Source organism: Gymnogyps californianus, chromosome 11 (genome assembly GCF_018139145.2).
Source record: "Gymnogyps californianus isolate 813 chromosome 11, ASM1813914v2, whole genome shotgun sequence".
Taxonomy (NCBI): domain Eukaryota; kingdom Metazoa; phylum Chordata; class Aves; order Accipitriformes; family Cathartidae; genus Gymnogyps; species Gymnogyps californianus.
In genome coordinates this window covers 23,829,781-23,851,491 of record NC_059481.1, presented here as the reverse complement: position 1 = coordinate 23,851,491, position 21,711 = coordinate 23,829,781, and the positions used below count along the sequence as shown (strand labels likewise).

The following is a 21,711-nucleotide window of genomic DNA, read 5'->3' as shown; positions in this document are numbered from 1 at the left end:
TTCAGCTAGGAAATGCATATTACTTTCTTACCAGTATTTCTGTGCGTTACAACTCGGATGGATTTCTTGCTGCTACTTTTTTCTGCTCCTGATCCAGTATATGCATAATTTTAAGCACATGAGTAGTCCCATTCAAATCAACCCAAGTGTGAGCTTCAGTCAACTGAAGAAGGCATATTCCTCAGTCCAGAAAAGCAGTTATATTTATGCACAAATTTGACTATACCAGCAGTCCAATTGAAGGTGGAGATAAATGGGACACATTCCCTGGAATGGCCTTTTACTCTGCTTTAATAAATATTGCCCTTGCATGAGTCTTCCTGTGGTCTAATCTTATTCCCAAATACAGTTGTGTTGAAGATCAATCTTCGGTTCCTTTGTTGAGCTGCTATATCCTCACCCATATTGAATGCATAGTCTCATTTATGATTTCTTCTTCTGTGAACAGTTGACACGAATTTAGATTTATGCCTCATTTCAAATTGAATGTAGAGACTTAAAATGAAGTATTGTGAGGAACACAGAGCTGGAAAGGACTGCCTAGGTCATTGAGTCTAGTCATTTGATGCTGAAGACACCAGGCACCATACAATCCTTTTCACCTTAAAAGCAGGTAGATTTTTTGTTCCTACTACTGAGATTGGAGGGTTATGCAAAAACCTCATTGATCTAATGGTTAAATGTATCCATGGCCAGATTATATTCATTTGTTCTTCTGCCAACGTTATGCTTTAACTTAAATAGCTCTTCTCTCTGATTTAAATTAGGTCATATATATGAATGTAAAAGCTCAGTGCATCAGAACACTGTCAGTGTTACATAATTTTTTGAATTCATGATCTAAAGCTTAATACATTTCTTCAATGACTAAGTATTCTTGTGTTTTCCTTTTATAGCTTTACATGTGGTACACATGAAAATGAGGCTGAGAACGCGGAAAGCTTCTCAGCAATCGAATCAAATTCACACACAACGTGCTTTGAGGGCAAAGAGGAAACATTCGGAGGTGGAAGAGAGCTTACCTGTTGGCGGAGGAAAACCACAGAAAAATGAAACTGGCTTGTTGTCTTCAATCAAAAAGTTTATTAAAGGAAGCACACCCAAGGTACACCATCAGTGGACTACTTCTTTTGTTTTTTAATTGGGTCATATTCAGTTAAATTTGATTTAAAACCATTTCTATTAAGAATAAATAAACATGTGTAAAGTGGTGGAAGCAAAACATTCTTGTAAAGAATTGGAAGGCAAGAAGTACCTGTGATAGTTATGTCAGGTAACAGATACTTAAAAAAAAAAAAAGCAGACCTTCAAACCCTACAGGAGTCAATTGTAGGCGTATTTAAGACAATCCAATAAATCACAGGATTTATTACCTAGGTATTTCTTTGTGAAAATGTTGCCTAATAAATTCAGTAGATTTTTAATTTCTGGTTTAAGGATTCTTTGAGTTTGGGAATTACCAGTACTGGCAACTAAGAAAAGCAATATGTAAGCATAAATTTGATGACTACTTTTAGCTTTTTTTTTTTTTTCCAAAATTGTTTAGGAGTCCATCAATCAATAAAGATCTAACCTCACAAATTCAACTACCATGAAATTGATACGACTACTCAGTGTATTACTGCAGTGAACAGTGCCCCCACTTAGTGGATCAAATCCAAACATTGTCAGGGCTAAACCACTAAATCTCATCTGTCTTGATCCAGACAGAAATCTGAACTTTACTAATCTTCATGTTAAAACCTGTTGAATGTATGTTTTGAGGGTGAATTATATATATATATATATTACTTTGATAGCCTGAATGTAACCTTTCAATTGCTTCAAAAACCTGTGGTGTTTTTCTGTAAAGAGAGGCCAGTTAAAAAACCCAACTTCATTCAGTCCCAGCAGTCTAGATACAGACATTATGTAGCTGTAAATTATAAAGAAGAGTAGCCAAGAAGTCGTAACTAAATTAAAACGTATCCCAAGTTAACTTTATGATAAATAGAAACATGATATAAATTCAGAAGTATTTTCTGGTTTTTGAACTGTGTTGAAACAATAATTTTGTAACAAGCTGAAGTTGAAATATTTTTAATTAAGTAATAGTAAATTCTTAAATTGTCAAAAATATAGTGAAATTTAATATTTCATGGCATGTGTTAATTACCTATCATAGAAACATTGAGGTACTGACAAAGAACTATTTAAGTAAAAATAAAGGGTTAAATCCATGTACATTTTATTTTTCATTAAACCAGGACAATTACTCTATTTTACATTCAGCATCTATATTGTAGTTCAGTAGTGCAACATTTTGGCTGCAAAACCACTGCAACAAAACGCCGAAATTGAAGCAAAACATTTTACACTGGAATTTTAAGATAAGGGAAATATGTCTCGTTTTCCTTTCCTTTGTCTGTCTAAGGTTTTGTTAACTTTCTCTCTTCCCCTCTTCTCTTCCTCTCCCAAATCGTTGGATTACATTTCATTCTTTTTTTTTCTTGACAGGTTTTTTTAATATAAAATGTCCACATTTTTCTCCTGTTTCCTTTTATGTCCTCTCCTGTGCCTGTAGCAGGACTTGGAGTGGTTCCAGTGGCATTAGCATGGCATGATATTGATACTGCCGGGCTATCTTCCAAAGCGCTAATGACTTAACAAAGTAGTCTTGTGGCTGCCATGGCAACGTTATAACTCTCTGAGATAGTGTATGTGTACAACTTGCATAGCAGTTCGTTTATGGGTACGTTAAAATCTAAATCACCACTGAGGTTATATGGATTTACGGCAATAAATGTCTTCATAACAAGTATATCTTGACAATTTCGGTCATAGTCATAGGTCATTTATCTGATACTGTAAAGATGTCTTATTAGAAATATTCCTTAAACAAAACCTGAAAAAAACCTTATAGCTCTTTAGTTAGAGAAACCAGAGACTAAAATGTGGCTCTTCGAATGTGGATGGTGGTAGGTCTGATCTTGAGGTCTTTTTCTAACTCATGGCTCCCATGCAAGTCAGCAATAGTATGGATTGTGCAATAGTATTTGTCATTTACAAATTGACAAATCTGATATACCAGAAAAACTGATACATGTATGCGTACAGGAAGTACTATTCAAGTTTTTAAATGTTAACATTGGAAATGTTGTAGAATGTGCTATTGCAAGTTACTTAAAACCTGTTTGATTTTGGGGGTTCTAGCACTGTCAGAAATTGCATTGACTTCGAATGTGTTGTCATTACTTCTAGTCTCAGGTTAGGCCATTCCTTAATACATACAGGGTTTCCAAAAACAACCTAAAAGCAAACAAAATGTTTATGTTGGTGTGACATTGCCATGTTCCTTATGGCACGATTATTGATAATAATAGGTTACATTGAATTGAATAGATCATAGCATTCACATAGATCATTATATAAATACATATAATAGGTATATTTAATTCTGTATCTGTGCAATAACATTTTCAGTGTATAAACCAAGTAGTACAATAACGTTATATGTAATTTCACCTTTGAATTCTATTAACGAGTACAACATGGGCACAGTGTGTGAGCTTTCCCACCGCATCATGATAGCTCCTCTTCTGGAAGATGAAAGGGGGCCCCAGATTTAGTGGATTCTTTATGCCTCTGCTGATACCATCAGCCAGATTTCCTGTTTTCATTGTAATTTTTGTAATGTTTCTACACTTGTTTTCCATAAAGCAGAATGAGAGCACAAGTCATTTTATGAAGGCCAGTGGATAGCTTTTAGAAGTTAATTAATTTCTCTCATTTTTTTTCTCCGGTGCTGAACATTTGAACAAATGACCTAGAAGATGAGATGCCTTACTGTTCTTTTGTCAGTTCAGTGAGCCATCCGTTTTCTCTCATTATATGGATTTATGGTATATACAATATTATTAATTCTAAGTGGTAGTAATTAGATGGTTCTCACTAAGGTTGTTGGTCAAGGATATTGCCAGTAGGAAGCTTATGGGATCAATGGGTGTTCACTTGTCTTCTGATATGGATGTCAATACATTTCCATGTTTGTCAGTATTTCTTTTAGCTACTGTACTGTTAGCATGGGCTTTAGATTAATTTTTCTAAAAGATCTATTTACTTTTTTTTGGAGCACGCAAACCATTTTTCTCTTTTCTTTTTAAAGATGTGAAACTGCTGCTCCAGAAAGGTAATATTGTAATTCTAAAATCGAAATTTTAATTAACTTTGATATGGTCTGTGGCCTTGTTATTTATTTTGATATTTAATTCGATTTATTTTGCATTGTCTCACACCTTATGTTTCAGCGTACTCTATATGGTCATGCTTTAGATTTCAGATTTGCCATTTTATTAAGTTGTAGTAGGTGCTTTGGGGAAAAAGGGGAAGACACCTGTCTTAAACATGTGTGCCTACACATATACTCATGCACAGAAAATATGCAAAAATGTTTGGTTCTATGTCATTCATGTAAGTGCCACAGGGAAGAGCAGTCATTTACTTAAAGGTAAGAAGAATCATTGGGTCATAACCCTTGCTTACACCATTTTTAACAGCTAAATTTTGCCATGTGCTATCCGATACGGATTGAATAGCAGCAAGTTATATACTTGTATACAATTTAGCAAGCCACTTTATGTAAGGAGCGTGGTGGAGAATTTTATATTGGATATTGTTGTGCAGTTTACTTCCATGTATTTAACAGGCAGAGAAATCAAGTTTCAGATAATTTTAGTTGCCTTGTCTCTACATTTCCTGAATTCCATAGCACTTAAATATTTATAAATTGGCTATCCAGTGAAATAGTACTTAAAGACAGTTTTTCTACTACAGAAGTTCCAAGTACAGTTTTCTTTCCTGATACTTTGCTGTTTACCTTGAGTTGTGTCAGTTGAAATGAGTTTAAAATTCCAGCTGGCCAGATACATGTTGCATATCCTGCATCTGGAAGTGGAACAATAAATGGATCTTTTGTGAAACTTTCCCTAAGAGCTAACATTTTCTGGTAGTATTCAGTGGAGAAAAGAGGCACTATTCAGTATGTTTCTTTTTTCCCCCTTTTCTGTTTTAAGGAAGAAAGAGAAAATCCTGCAAAAAGAAGTAGAATTGAACGGGATATAGATAACAGCTTGATTACATCCACACCTCAAACAGGAGAAAAGCCTAATAAACAGATCTCTCGAGTACGACGGAAAAGTCAAATGAATGGAGGTTTGTAAATATTCTAATTGTATGTCATTGCAGTTGAATGGTGATTCAGTAGTCTTACAGCTATTAACTAATATAGGACATTTCTGCAGTGGTGGAGGTTGTTAAGGGTTTTGTGATTGACTTCAGTGAAAGCAAGGCTGAGCTAATAGTAGCAAAATAACGTTTCTAAGACTGTAAGCAACAGTTCCAACATTACTTCTCAGGCGCATCCGTTGTATCTTTGTAAGAACAATTTGGATATGTGATCATGACCAGCCATTTTGGAACTAATTTAAGTTTTTTAAAAAATTATTATTCTAAAAAGCCAATGATAATTACTTGATTTAGCTCTTCTCTCATTTTCTCACAAAAAAAAGTGAAATATGACTTCCCAACTCGTGACCTTTGTGGAAGCAACCAGGTGTCCTTAGATATTGTAAGCACTTGTCAAACACATAGACGGGTTTCTGTCATAGAATCATAGGAAAATTCAGATCGGAAGGGACCTCTAAAGGTCATCTGGGCCAGTCCCCCTGCTTCCCTGACAGCAGTGTTGATTCCACTTGAAGTGAGATCTGGCTTTGGAGTTAGATCAGGCTGCTCAGAGCCTTGTCCAGTCAAGTTTTGAGTATCTCTAAGGATGGAGATTCCACACCCTGTTCCAGTGTTTGACCACCTCCCTGTGAAAATTATTTATTTTTTAATATCTCTAATAATGACATGATAAAATGGTCAATGACACTTAAAGTACCAGCTGTGGTTCCAAATCTGACTTTAAAAACCCATTTTTTTAGGCTTCTTTTCTAAGGAAACAAGACTTATGTGATTGTGCTGCCTGTCAGTGTTCCTTCATTCTCCGTTCCCCCAATAACTTTGGAATCCATTGTCTGGTTTCTGCCAAGTTTGTCAGCAAGGCAGGGGTCTCAAAGATTTCATAGTCCAACAAGGTTTGCAAAATCAGTAGCTAAGTAGAGGGTAGAGCTCCAAACGAGTGACTTCAGTGACGGAGAGGTTACAATGTCAGAATTACCTGTTTGGCTGTTGTCAGATGTCTGTGTAACATGGCTTTAGGAGAAACCCCTTTTTCCAGTATTTGCTACTGTTAGTTAAGGTTTTTTGCCTCCTGGAGAGATAAGGGATATGCACCCACTTCCAGTGTGATGCATGCAGACACAGCTCAAAGATGAAAGAGAAACTATTGACTGAAATCAAGTGTTCTGAGAGGCGCACATAGAGCCCATGTTACTGTTACAACGATATAAAGTTCCCTAGTTAAAATGTTCCGTATTAGTGAAGGCACTGAGTTGCAGCTGGCACACCCTACATTTTATATAGAAACGATAGGAAGTGTGAAGTACTTGTGCAGCTCCATCAGGCTCAGCTGACAAAAAGGTTCTCAGCTCATGTGCACAAAATACATTTGCTTACTTCCATATGGACAGACATCTCAAAGACTTGTTACTGTGAAGTAAATAACTTCTCTTTCATTTCAGTCTCAGAACTGTGTCTTGGATCTCAGCCAAGAGATGGCAATTTTTAGTTCTAGGATGTACTTTACTGTACATGCACGTTTATAGAAAACCTTAGTTGTTATGTGTTATGTCTTGTAATGTGAAGATTTATTTAATTCTATGTCCTTTGTTATCTGTGATAACAACTAAAAATTATTTTACTTCACAATTGTATTTATGCATATATGTGTGTGTGTATATATGTGGAGAATAATAAATTATGGACTTGATCTTGTGAAGTTTGGAGGTTCAGCCATTGGAGTTCCACTGACACTTTCTCTTGTTTCCATCTAGTGGAGTCCCACTGATACTGACATCTATTTGTTGTGAAAGGTGCACAGCATCTTAAAGTCTGTCTTCCATCATCAAGCCCATTTAAAAGATTTAAACTTCTATTATTTGTTAATCTATAGCATACTTTATATAAACGATGAGTGCTTCCTAATTTGAAGTGTTAAACTTAAGATGGTGTTGAAAATTGGCGTTTCATTTTTATGTTGATACTAAATTGCTAGCTCTTTTTTTTTTTTTTTTTAAATTAAATACTTAGGCTAATTTTTTTGTCGACCAAGTTGAACCATGAGCAAGAGGGATCTTTCCTGTAGTGAAAATAATAACAATAAAAGAGAGGATGTAACTGAAAAACAGAAGCATGGTATTATACTTCATAACTTTTCTTCTACAGAAGCTGGAAGTTACGAAATGACAAACCAACATGTAAAGCAAAATGGAAAATTAGAAGATAATCCTGCCACTGGCAGTCCCCCACGAACTACATTACTGGGAACCATATTTTCTCCTGTTTTCAATTTTTTTTCACCAGCAAATAAAAATGGTGAGTATTATTTAAAAAGCCAATAGTGTTAAAGCTAAGAATGGTAGATTTTTTTAAGAAAAAGCTGTTTTGAGCAGCAGTATGCTTTTCATTCTGATTTACAGACCAAGAGTTACTACTACCAGATAAAAGGCCTCCTTAGTTCTTAGAAGGGTTGATCATTAATAAAAGAAGCAATAAGTTTATATGCATTAGAACATTTCTTTCATAGGTGTGAGTATCTAGTGGTGTACCTTTTATTTAAAAAAAAAACACAACAAAACAACAACCAAAAAAACCCTGGTATTAAGTTCCTTGTCCCAAACAAAGGCATTTGTCATGGTCTTCATTTTGATTCTTATTTTTGTAACATGAATCAAATGCAGCCATCTTCAATTATTTTGAAACTTTCTTTTGGTGTGGTTAATAATGACCGTCAGTATTCTGATAGGTAACTCAGCTTAAAGATAATGACTGTGAGTGTACTGAAATCCTAATTCAGGAACATCAGGATCAGATTCTCCAGGACAAGCTGTTGAAGCTGAAGAAATAGTCAAACAGCTTGATATGGAACAGGTAGATGAGATTACTACAAGTACTGCAACATCAACCAATGGAGCAGCTTATACTAGCCAAGCAGTGCAGGTCAGATCGACTGTCAACAATGGCTTAGAAGAAGTGGAGGAAACAAACGACCGTGACCTGCCACCGCTTACAGGTAAGAAATGTGTGCTTGCCTTGGACTCAAGTATTGAAGCTGTATGTAATTTGTATTCTTAGGGAAATCCTAGCACCTGCACTTTGTATAAATTAGTATTTCACATTTGCTTAGGGCATGCAAACAGTATTAATATTGATTTTTATGTTTAATAGACAAATCTGTTTTATGCACCAAAGACACAGTATTGGCAAGTCTCATCTATTCCCGGTATAACTCAGTTGACCTCATAACATTTCTTCAGATGAAAACAAAGATTCCAGAAGAAAGGCATTTTTATTAATATTGAACCCTCCCCACCCCCATTAAAAATGCACACCCTAGACTTGCTGATCATGAAAGAGAAATTTGCAACGTTTTGATATCTTATATTAGAACAACATGGTGAGGTGAATGAGAAACATATAGATCCTACACTAATTTTCCATGTTTTCTTCAAAAGACTCATCATACATCTTTTTGGACAGAAATTGTATCCATAAAATTCAGCTTCTCCTCTTTGTGCATGGCCAGCATCAAATTCTTAACAGTTACCTAAATCTTCCCTAGCCCCTCAAAACATGGGTAGTTAAGTCACACTGAGGTTTATGAGGACTCCTTTCACAGAAGTAAGTTTAACCTCTAAGTAGGGGGGCTGATGGGTGATCCACAGGTCCAGTCCAGACCGTCTGATCTGGTCTGTTGCCTTGTTTCAGAAGGGCCCCTCAGACAGGAGGTGGGAGTGAGCTGCGGACTGAAAGACTTGCGCTAGCTTCTTAGGCTGGAGTGTGCATCCAGGTAGTTCACGTCATCAGAGGTGGGATGGATGCCTTGCTGTGGCATACGGGCACTTCCAGGTCGTGAAGGTCTGTAGCTTGACGTGACGTCAAGCTCTCGGGTAGCTTCCCGAGGAGCTGTGCAGGCTATTTCAGAGGAAACATGGGGACTGAGAGGGTGGGGCTGAAGGGAGAGTTTTTCACTGTTGTTTGAGGCACTCGTGTATCAAGTGCAAATTTTCACTTTTCAAAACTGCACTAATAAGACTAGCTCTTGTGGTTTTTTGTTTTGTTTTTTGTTTTGGTCATTTTCGCTGAATTTTAGCACCAGTATCTCCAGACAGTGGCTACTCATCAGCTCATGCAGAAGCCACCTATGAAGAAGACTGGGAAGTCTTTGATCCGTAAGTGCTAATGTTTGTACTGAAAATATTAAATTGATCATTTGGGGTATTGGATTAAGACATTTTTATTTAAGGTGGAACATTTCTATATTATGGCAATGAATTCCAAAAGCTCTTAACTTAAAAAAATAAGTGTATATTTATGTGGATTTTTTTTTCAATTTAAAATACTTATTTCTTGTGCAGCCTTAAATATTTGAAATATTAAGTTGGGCTACAACATTACCAGTTAAATAATGTATATACATTTCTACAGCAAAATCTGTATTCTTTTCAGATATTATTTCATCAAACATGTTCCACCACTAACAGAAGAACAACTTAACAGGAAGCCAGCTCTTCCACTGAAAACAAGAAGCACACCAGAATTCTCATTAGTTCTAGACTTGGTAAATATCTTTATAAACACATACCAAAAGCAGGGGGTATGCAGCATTTCATTTATTTTGTTTGTTGCTGAAATTAGTAATGTTTGCTTTAAACAAAAAGGCCTTGTTGCATGTTACACAATTTTTAGTATTTTTAGTTATAGTCTGCGTTTAAAAAAAAGTAATAGTGGCAAGAATAGAATGCTTGTTGTATTTGTTGAATACTTAACATCCTGTTAAAAAAAAAAGAAAAAAAAGCATTAAAATTTTTATCGTTTCAAACAAGGAGTTATCTGTCCCCATAAAGCTTTCCTAAATCCAATGTGGAAAAAAATGAGATGTAATAAATAGGAAAACTTAGCTTCATATGTCTTGCATCAAGATTGATCAAGAATGAATCTTTTTAATTTTTAGAACATTCTTAGAGGGCACAGATCCACTTTCTAAAATATTTATAGAAAATATATTTGTCTTTATAATAATTTCCTTTAGTCTCTCTGTTTTGAAAGTTGTTTCAAACCCTGTTAACGATGTCAGGAACGTTATTGTGTCATGAACAGTATCAGTTGGCATGTCCTCTAGTGGTCGTATGAATGAATAGATTATTCAAAGTGACAGATGCAAGTTTGAACTGAATGACAGGATAGCCTACAAAATTAAAATATCTTCTTATAATTATGCCCCTAGCACACAATTCTAAGTGATATTTTTCAAAAACTGCAAGAATAATGAAATGTATAATTCATTCTAAGAATTACTCTTCAATCTTGACAGCACTGCACAAAAATAAATTTTCCAGACTAAATAAACCTACCTTAAAATGAGCATAAAAATCCAAAAAACGACTTCTGTTTTCAACATTCTTTTCACGATCTTTTCTTTCTTTTATACCATCTTTTATTTTTTTTAATAGGATGAAACATTAGTGCACTGTAGTCTAAATGAATTAGAAGATGCTGCACTCACTTTTCCAGTTCTTTTTCAAGATGTCATTTACCAGGTAATTAGCCTGCATAGAAGAATATATACCTTTTTATTTTGTTTAACATATGAATTCTTGCTGTGCGTATTTGTTATCTTGTTTAAAGAGAGATAAGTAACTGTCTGGCATTTCACAACTGTCTGGGTTATAAACTGGAGGTGTCAAATTTTGCAAGGTGGATTATCCTGTATTAGAAATACTGTGGAGCACTGCTTATTGCCGCCACAACGTGGTAATGTCGGTCACTGATTCCAGTTGTAAACATTCATTGCTAAGAGCGTGTGAATGATCTTTGGAGCAGCAATCTTCAGCAGCAGCGTTTCTCCTTGCCAGCAGGTGGAAGCAGGAACACTGACAGTGCAGCCAGTATCATTTCCCAGGTACAGCTTCTCAGGGACTCTTAACTTTCTTCCCTTGGCAGGGAAAACCAATCCACATTGGTTGATCGTTTCTTTCTATGTAGAAGACATCTTCAGAGCCTGACATTAACTAGCTTCTGTCTCAGTCGTTAGTCTTGCTGTACACTTACCCAGTGCCAGTTCTACCTCTTTACTCCCAGAGAGAGTCTGCGGGGCACTTGGAGTGATTTTTTATTGTCTTGTGGAGACTGCTAGATGTAGGTTTTTGTTCTGCTGTAGGAGGTATTGTTAGTTGTGTGTGTTTTACATTGACATACCATAGAGGAACAGGCATGGGAAGGAGGAACTCTCTTCCAGCAACTACCAAAGATGCTGCACTGACCCAGGCTGTTGTTCTCAGGTCCTTTTGTGTGATGTACCTGGGAGTAGCAACAGCTTCCCCACCATGTAGTTCGCACGATATTGGACCCCACTGTAGTATCTTTGGAGAATGAGACAGTCATCAGGCACCTTAAAAGGACATTTGTCCAGGTATTTTTCCTGATTTTAAAAATGTTTTTCTTCGCTGTTGCATATAAAACCCCTTGGAATCTGAAAAGCTGCAATAATTTTTAAACACGGGTTTATCTTATCTCTTATTTGGTGACGGCCATGCACACTTTCCTCCAGGCTGAACTTGGAAGGAGCCTTAGAATTAGTTCTTTGGAGGTTCTTGACACTGCTAGCAGACTCAGGAAGACTAAAGCTTCATTTTTTTCCTTCCTTCTCTTAAGAGATCTCAGTATGATTTGAGTATATTCTGTCTGTAACTGTGGTCCTTTTAGTGATTGTATATTTATGCTGAGATCTGACCGGGATTTTGCCTTTAGGAAATTGAAGTCAATGGAAAGAGTGACTTACAATATTTCTAAAGCTTTATTTAACAGCATTGTACACAAGCCTGTATAGCCCTGGATACAGTGCAGTTACTATGTGGGTCTTGGATAAGTTTTCTCTTAGCTTTCTCTAGAGTTTAGCCTGGATTTGCCAAGGAACAATAGCTTCTTGCAGGCTTGAGAAAGTCGGCCACTGTCTTTGAGCACACCCTCCTGATCACTATATTCTGTTTTGCTGGTTTTACATCACACTAGACACTGACAAAACATTCACCCCTTACTAGCTAACAGGTAATAAACAAGACAAATATTTTAAGGATACAATTAAGTTCATCTTTAACTAGGGTATAATATGCAAAAAGACAAATAATCTTCTCCTGTGATAAAAGTTGAAATGAAGTTGTGGGTATTTCGTACCCTTCTGAGTGTTTTTAGTCAGTGATTAGCTATTTATCAGCTTTTAAAATGTATTTCTTTTGCTTATCAATTTGACCATCACCTCTGGTATAGTCCTGTATTAATTTCACATCTCCATATTTCATTTTGAAAGTAATTTCAGCTGGCAGCAGAGAGGCAGACACTAAGCTGTCCGAGCAAAGTAGAAGTCAGCAAGTTACTATATATAAAGTATTGCATAATGTAATCCACTGAAAACAACACTAGATGTGGAAGAGACGTTTCTGAAGATGTTTTCCATTAGTATCAAAATACGTACCACTTTCATGTAGGTTTTCCAGAAATGTTAGACAATTATCTATTATTTTTTAAGAAAGAGTAGAACCTACCTCAGTGCTCATTCTCCTACTGAATGTCTTTCTTATATTAAGTCTGACTAATACTGCAAATGTGAGCCTGGGTACTTAGTATTTCAATTTTTTTACCCATCTGAAGGCATCAAGCCAGTGCTCTTGCAGTAATAGTGTGATGATAAACCAGGCGCTTTCTCGAAAAGATGCTCCAGAACTGGCCATTGTAGGATACTACAACAGTAAGAATCAGATTGACTTGGGTTCTAGAAGGTCTATTATAAAATACAGCTAAACTCCGTTGGCCTGTGAGTCAAGCACAAGTTTCACGTCCAGGAACTCAGCTCTGTTGTTGCTTGTTTCAGTGATTGTAAGTGACGGTCTGCTTTTAAAGAAAGGTTTCTAAAAATATGGGCTTGTTTGCTCTTAAGTTACTTCTCAAAACTTACCCAGAGTTATGCAGAAGAGAAGAACTATTTAATGTCTGAGTATAGGGCAGTGTTCTTCAAACTTAAAAATTACCATGCGATTCCAGCACTGACATACAGGGTTTTTAAACCGTTGGATGAGTCACACTCACTGATTTCTGTTTTTTAAAAATAAATAAATAAGTAAAAATCAATCTGTGAAATGGGTACAGTTGGGCTGGCTTACTTCAGGCTCTTGAGACAGTGAATTTGTTTGTGTTTTCTTGGTTGAAAAAAAATCTCTAAATTATGCCAGTGTTTAAGTTTTGGACTTAGTAAAAATACAGTCTTTGCAAAGCTGAAGTTTTCTTAAATACCGTATCTGTTAAGTGCTATCTTACATCTGACTGGAAAACAAAAATAAATGTTCAGCTCTTCAACTGTAGACTTTAGACTTTGTACTCTTTGCATTACTTTACATAATAAGATAAGCAGCTTATCTTATGAAGAAATGTATCTTTTTTTTTTTTCTTGGTAAAGAGGTTTTGTTCTGTTGCTGGCTTCAAGTCCCAGACATGAGATCATCTCACCCCCTGTTCCACGCAAAGGGTACCTTCTGTGCATTAGCAGGCCATAGTCAAAAGGCAGATGTTTTCACTCAGTTCTTCAGTTGAAATGCATCTTTACTGATCTATCACCGAATAATTCCCTTTGATCTTCGTGATCCTTGAAAGATGTTCTGGAACTCCATAGGTCAGTTGTAGGTTATTGAATATAGCGTTACATGTATTCCATCTTACTGTCGCCAACGACGACTTAGATGCTTTACTTTGTTACTGCCGTGGAATGAAGCAAACAATGCTTGTGAATTCTGGCTCTCCCTTCTAATGAACTCCACTCTGTCTGTCTCTCAGAAACAACAGAAGAGCCATGAAACTTTGGATCTGAAAGCCAGGAAGCTTTAGCGTACCTTGGGCAGCATCCACAAAGAAATCTGGTCTTAGGTTGGGAAGACTTAATTTTAGTTCAGTAGAACCTCTCGAACTCTGCTTCAGGCAGTTCTGTCTGGTCATGAGATGGCCTTTGTCTTGAGTCACTTAAGACACCGTCCAGTCAGAAATGAGTCGGGCTTGTTTACCTGGCAAGTCCAGCCTGCTGCCAGGCCTGGAGCAAGTCCCACCTCGGTGCATCGTGTGTGTCTCGTGCAGTCTGAACTGAGGCTGGCTGCACGTGCCATCTGTCCTTGCAGCAGACTGTGTCAAGGCTATTTCAGGTACGAGTAGGAGCACTCAGGTTAGCCTGGTATCGGTGTCTGGCGTGCCCCAAGGCCACGTGGGGTACGTGGACGCAGCTGGGCCGGACGGGGGGGTCTTGCCATGCTGCAGAGTGCTCATCTTGGAAGTGGAGTGGGTAAGTGCAGCTTCACGTGGGCAAGTTAACTAACCTATCTCTGGTTTGCACCTTGTAAAATGATGGTAAAATCATCAGGTATAGAGAGATGTTACAGGTATACTGAAATTCATTATTGTAATTTCAGAGATTTTGACACCAAGCGGAATACATGTCTTTTGTTGGGGTTTTTTAATGCATGAAAGGAATAATGTTTCCTTCCAATTCCACCTTCGAAGAATTAAAGTCCTGTGTATTGGGAACAAGGAACACATTGAATGGCAATTTTGACTTTGCACATTTAGATTTTGTTGCCATTGAGATAATGGGAAGTGATGATCATTTGGGGGGGAGGAAAAAAAACAACGAACAAAAAAACCACCAAAAAACTTTTCGTATATGCTAAGCATTTATGCATATAAGTCACTTTGAAGTAGATGATATCATGTATTTGTTAACAAACTTTCAGTCATCAAAAATGGTGAAAATTATTATTACACTTCTATCTCTATTTTCAAAAATTATCTTTCGTGTTAGATCTACTCATCGGAGTGATGGATGCATTTTGTTCTACTTTGGTTACTTAATTCTTCTGCTTTGGTTACCTGGAGTTCTGTGTCAGCTTGTCGTAGCTGGGTGTAATGATGTGGTTGCCTTATGTTGTGCCAGAGTGTCACAAACCAGTAAAAACAGACTAGTGAATCTGCCATCGATGTCATTGTTAAATTATATATGTGTGTGTATAAGCTGTGATTAGAAATACATGTTCTACAAAGAAATTATTTTCCCTGGATTTCTTGTTTGCGTTCACATGTGATATTCTTAGAGAAAGATTGCTATTAAGATAGATATTATATTAAGATAGATACACACTTATAACTGCATGACAGTAATCTAAAACAGAACACATTACAAAGATGCTGCAATTATCCACAGGCTAAACAAACTAAAAAATAAACCAGAGCGAGTGTGCACACGTGAGGAACCCAAGCAGCCATAACTGTTCTCTGATCTAATTGAATGATTTCTAAAATTCTTTTAACTGGCCATTGTGACCAATATAATTCAGTCCAGATTTAAAAGGAACAATAAATTATATAGAAAATGTTTTTATTTATATTAGCGGCAGTTGAAATATTGACAGATACCTTAGCTTACTGCTTTGGTTGCCAGGAGAGTTTGTAGAAGAGATGTGGAAGACACTGTTTCTGAAATGACATCTGTGTTTCTTCCGTAATGGAGAATAGGCTTGTTAATTTGAAATCAAGTTCTTGAAGAAACTTTAGAACCAAATATCATCCTCTTTACCTAGCATTATTAGCAACTGTTCTCTCGTGTGCAGTGAAAACATTAATATCCTTTCTGTGACTTAACTTTTTAGTTTTGAAGAGAAAGATTTAGGTTGCAATAAAGTAAATATTTACTCAGGAAAAATGACAGGAACAGAATAATCCTTTTGGCATTTGCAAAGAACAACTTACCTCCCTTAAACTCTGGGTTACAACTAGGGAGGCTGCTGACTGCATTGCATGCTTGCTAGATACAGAGCAAATGTTGAGAGTGAACAATTTGCCCTGAATTTACAATCACAGACAACCTGAATGTTATTTAGCGTCTGGTCACCTGGAGACTATGTGTTAATTCATTACATTTGTTCTTGCTAGTCTTTGAGCAAAACTTCACTACCTTATTATGGCAAGATGAAGCGTCATTTTCACAAAGATTTTGGTGCCGTCAGGAGACATGGTGTGAGAAGACACGCTTGTCAACTCTTTATTTAGAAAGTTGGCTTTTCAGTAGTTATCTTGGCTAAATGCAGCCCAGAAACCTGTCAAGCACTGGCTGCGGTCTCTCCAAACCGTTCTTGTTAGCCGATTTGAGGAATACTTAGTTACTTGCCTCCAAATGTGGGTTTGCCAGAATGAGAAGGGAAGTAGACGTTGTCTGCATGGTCAACGAATGGATCTTCACGTGCCAGCAGTAGAGATCCTATTACCAGACGTGATCAGATTGTCTGATTTGATGATTGCTCCTAGTGTAAAAAAAGAATGAGAACTTAAATGTTAGTGTAGTAACTGGTCACTCTGCAAACTTAAGTCAGAACTTTAGACCAACAAATAAAAGCCTTACCAAATTTTAAGCTAAATAATGAAATTCACATTGGTTTAGAAATAATGTGCTTCCTTTAAAGGACTAAGATCTATTGCAGCAGGTGCTAACAATATGAAATTTGGTATGCACTTAAACTATTCCCCTTTTCTTCCCCTCTGGTCACTTGGTTGTGTCCACATACAAATTTGATGCAACTCAGTGTAAGTAATAGAAATCCTTTGTGGAGATTTACTGTGATTTGAAGGTAAATTTAAGCCTATTCCTAACTGGCTGTTAAAAAAATGATAAAGCTGAAATTACCTTGGTTGAAATTAAAAGAAGTTCAGTACACTCCCTTCTCTTTCTGGATGTTTTAGTAACTCTTTCCTCAATACTGTGTAATTCTATATGTGGCAATCTCTGAACCAGAAAGAAAGGTAAGCAGAGCATAAGGCTGTCATTTTCACCCCTTAGCATGTGTCCTCACTGTTGGTTTAGGTCAAGTCCAGATCTGTGCCAAACACCGCACCAGGCCATCATTCAAATCTAAATGTGAATGTTGTACCACAGGAATAGAATAGTGCTTGCTATGTGCCCTCACATCTGCCGTGGCGTTGGGCCACTGCCCTGCAGCTACAGATTTATATAGATGCCTCCATGTGAGCCCAAGTCTTGTATTTTGAGTTAAATCGGAGAGAGAGGTGCAGAAGTCTCCTAACTTGGTATCTCTTCTCGCGAGTCTACAATTTTTTACAGGGAGTAATTTATGTGTGTGTGCAGTTCTGTGCTGGTGGAATTTGAATTTATGGAAATTTGGAAACAGCTGAAGCCTTTTTTTTTTTTTTTTTTTTAATCACTTCTGACACCCCCATATTCAATGTGTAATTCTTAGTGGAAGAAGGTTATGAAGAAGATTTAGTTTATGTGCTGGCACACATTATCTAGTAATTGAACTGATGCTGCCCAGCTGGTGAAAGCTAATTCAAAATGTTTAGTCAAAGCAACCAGTTCCATTTTTTTCTTTAGGGATTGACCAACTTTTGTATTTTAATTGAAATTATTTCTAATTCCATCAAATTTTCCAGTAAATTTGTTAAGCCTAATTTCATCATCTTATGCTTCATAGCTGCTTAGGCTGCAAGCTAATTTAATATTGTTTTAATTGAGTTGTTATTCTGTGGGAAGTTAATATTTGCTGTTTATTTTATTCATAATGCTTATTTTGACCTAATCTTTACAAACTGATACTTAGTAGTGCAGGTGATAGCTGAAGTATTTTGAATCTTTAATAAAGTCCATCTCTGCTTCAGGTTTATGTCCGGTTAAGGCCATTCTTCCGAGAATTCCTGGAACGTATGTCTCAGATTTATGAGGTAAAAACAATTAAATGTTACCTTTGAATTTCATTTTTAAATTATATTCACATACATCTAAAATAATTACTTTTTCCCCTTTAATCCATAGATCATTCTTTTTACTGCTTCTAAGAAGGTGTATGCAGACAAGTTATTGAACATACTAGACCCTAAAAAGCAACTGGTCAGGTAAAAATAAAAAACTGTGAACATACCTGTTGGAAGGAAACTAAGTACTCTTTCCTAACAAATGTGATGAAGAAAGTGATTATGATGACATGTTTGTTATTGCAGCGTGTCTCACTAAACTGATTCTTTGTGTTTTTGTCTGGTCTAAGAGTGAGAGAAAAATGAAATGAAGTGATTGACATATTGCCTTGGTGATAAGATAAACCCAGGCAGCTTTACATTGCCCTCTGTGGCCAAAAAATGTACCCATTCATTCTCTGTAGCATGTTAGGCTTGCTCACGGAAAATGACCCCTTAGGTATCAAAAATGTGTTGTGGCTGCTTTGGAATACACATTACGAATAAAGAAAATGAACTGAGCATTAGATTACTTTTAAACTATTCAAACTTGATTTATTATTTATAAATGATGAATCATATAGTTATCTTTACAATCAGCATTTTTTTATTTCTTATTCAATCACAAAATAATTTGTTTGTGGGTTTTGTAGTAGAGTTGTTCTGGTTTTTCATTTCTTTTCTTAATACTGAGCGTTGTTTGGAAGTGATGGGCATTTCTCAAGAACAGTTCCTTAAGGCATAAGGAAATTCTGCCGGATGAGATTCTTTCGGTTATTCTCATCTGGAAGGTGGACTGTTACGTGGCAAAGTTGAAACCAAAGAGGGGTTGTGTCAGGGATTCACCCTCCATAGGGTGTCCCAAGTAATGGACGTAAACAACCGTACCTGAGTATAGTCAGAACTGTATAAATTCTGTACCTGGGACATCACTGGCAAAGCACTTCTCTGCATCATTTTATTGGAATATTCTTCAGGGAATACTTGATTTTTCTTTACGTGCATAATAAAACTACCGTTTGGACTGAGACAGTGGTTGCATCCATTGTTTTCACTTGGTAGTTTAGGCACATAGTAACTCTTTTTCCTTAAGAGCATAAAGATAAACTGTTCACTAGTTTTCATCCAGGAATAGTCATCTTATTGCTTGTTTTTGTGGCGCGCACAACAGAATCCTAGTTTGGTTTTGGTAAACTTACTTGCCACTGCGTTTTGAACGGGCAAACAAAACTACTTTCAAATACTTTCAATCATTGGAATACCTGAGCCTAGCTGGATCACACAGCCAGACGGGATGTATGAACAAGTAAGATATTTGCACTCACAGAAAATGAGTCTAAGTGTCCATGTGTAGCGTTAAAAATCTTTCTCCAAGAACCTAATACGTATGATTCAGGACTGCAATTCTAACTGCATTAGGAACAGGAAAAAGGTAATAAAATATACGGCCAAACACTGTTCTAAGAATTTGCAGAAAGATTCACGTGATGCATGAATTTAGTTGTGATTCATGCGCCACTGAAAAGCTGACATCACGGCATGATTAGTTTTGACATTAGCCTAAAGGTAGGCTTGTCAGGCACTCCACACGGGTGACTCAGAATCTATATATAAATTCATTCGCTGCCGAGGCATCAGCTTATTTTCCTCCATAGCAACATTAGGAACTCAACCCCTTTATGAAATAAAGCACACTATGTACAGCTTCTGAAAACTTCATTTAAAAATGTAAGCAGTCTTAAAGAAACTGCATTGTAATTACGACTGTGTAGAACTCAAAATCTGTCTAGTTTACAATTTATTTTTAAATTATAATTACGTTGATATTCCATGAAATGTGAGTTTTATTCCTGGGGTTTTTTTCATCTGAGTCCTTTTAGTCTATCCATCCATTTCTTCTGTAGTAAATTAAAAGGGAGTAGACTAATTGGAAAGGAAGAAGTTGATGGAATGTTTTGGCCTCGAGGCTTTTTTCAAGCTCTAATAACTGAAATAGGTTAATTGTGAACAGAGGTAACATAAAAAAAGAAAACATTTCTTCTGATACTTTGTGTTCTAGCATGCAGTGGCATAGGGAGGCCGTGTACTGTAACAGTTGGAACAAAATAAAGGGATAATAAAACCCAATAGGATGGCTCCTGTGCAGAACTCATCTCGGATCTTGGGGCCTTGCAAAATCATTTGAGTATTTTGGGTCCCTTTGTCAATCCATCTGCAAAAACGGTTAGAAAGCAAGACCCTGTTGAAAAATATTTGTTACATCTGAGGTGAGCTTTTCTGTTTAAATGCAAACAGCCACCTGCAGAACTAGGTTAATATAAAAGCACCTTAACTAGTAATTTTACCAGCAGAAAGCTCAAAAGAGAATGGAAGAAAGGGAACAATTCTTTAAAAGGAGCTAAGTAGATCAGAAGAGAAAAAAACTGGATAACATTTGGCAAAGTTAACTTTTCTTTTTCCATATGCAATGTAGATGATGTAATTTGATGCAATGTAGATGTTGTAATTTGTCTCATTAACTAGTATTTTACTTTAATCACAGGCATCGACTTTTCCGTGAGCATTGTGTTTGTGTACAAGGAAATTACATAAAGGATTTAAACATTCTTGGTAGAGATCTTTCAAAAACGATCATAATTGACAATTCACCACAAGCCTTTGCTTATCAGGTAAGGATGCTGCTGTCAGCAAACTTTTCAGGTACGGCAAAAACTTTCTGAAGGAAGACAGTGAAACACTACATTTTGATTTAACTTTTTATTTAAGTTTTGTGCTTAAGTTTAAGTTTACAAACCAAACCATAACAAATCACTCAGGTTTGCTTGCTTTTCTCTTATTTTTGTGAAGAGCTGATCAAGTGCAAACTAAGTGACTTCTTATATGAACAGACTATATAACCAGTCAGTTTTACTTCTCATTCAGCTTTTCTAAAGAAACCACCAGTCTGCTAAGTCTGTTGCTTGGACTTTATTGTGGATTTAGTTTTTTAATGCTAGTGCAATGATTAAGAACAAATGGCTGGTTGAAATGACACACAGCTGTGAAAATTGCTTGTGCGTATATGTTACAAAGTTATACCCTGTGATTCAGATTTTCCCAGAAGTATGGTATGTAACTATTCCAGTTAGTCCTATTATAAAGAAGTGCAGAGTGTGACCTCTAACGTCTCACCTACATTAAAGAAGCAAAAAACCAAAAACCTGTTCGACTTAGCCTCATTTGCCAGTACACAGTTAGTATCCATTTGTGGTTTAACATAAAATTTTCTTAAAATACCAACACTTTTCAGTTCAGCAGAACTTTTAGAGCTAGTTCTATTTCAGCTTTGATGTGGAAATTTTTGTAGTGATGTATGCAAAGGAGGGAGATATTTTGGAAGTGAATTTTAATACAAACTTTGGAGGAAAAATACGTATTAATAAACTCTAGCTTGGAAACATTTTTTCCCCAAAATGCTATTTCACAAGTCATATTTTTAGATAAATTAAGTATAAATCAAGTATTGATAATTTTTGTTTTTTTTTTTTTTTTTTACTTTAGCTTTCAAATGGAATTCCTATAGAAAGCTGGTTCATGGATAAAAATGACAACGAACTCCTAAAATTGATTCCATTTCTGGAGAAACTTGTAGAGCTGGTAAGTGTTTCCTTTATGTGGCTCTTCCCCACCCCCCGCCCAAAAATGTTAGTTAGCTTTTTTAAGTATTTTCACATATTTTAAGATTTTTTGAGTCACTGAGAT

At 36.3% G+C, this 21,711-nt stretch overlaps 1 protein-coding gene across 1 annotated transcript in view; it reads left to right on the top strand.

The window, feature by feature from the left end:
• Window positions 1-21,711, top strand: part of CTDSPL2 (CTD small phosphatase like 2) — a 44,370-nt gene that overhangs the window by 20,120 nt on the left and 2,539 nt on the right. The window contains exons 2-12 of the mRNA XM_050903318.1: window positions 897-1,105; window positions 5,052-5,190; window positions 7,366-7,515; window positions 7,997-8,212; window positions 9,293-9,371; window positions 9,649-9,760; window positions 10,653-10,739; window positions 17,899-17,961; window positions 18,053-18,132; window positions 20,513-20,639; window positions 21,511-21,606. Of these exons, the coding sequence (XP_050759275.1) occupies window positions 914-1,105; window positions 5,052-5,190; window positions 7,366-7,515; window positions 7,997-8,212; window positions 9,293-9,371; window positions 9,649-9,760; window positions 10,653-10,739; window positions 17,899-17,961; window positions 18,053-18,132; window positions 20,513-20,639; window positions 21,511-21,606 (1,341 nt within the window). The 5' untranslated portion in view covers window positions 897-913. The remainder of the gene's footprint in view (window positions 1-896; window positions 1,106-5,051; window positions 5,191-7,365; window positions 7,516-7,996; window positions 8,213-9,292; window positions 9,372-9,648; window positions 9,761-10,652; window positions 10,740-17,898; window positions 17,962-18,052; window positions 18,133-20,512; window positions 20,640-21,510; window positions 21,607-21,711) is intronic.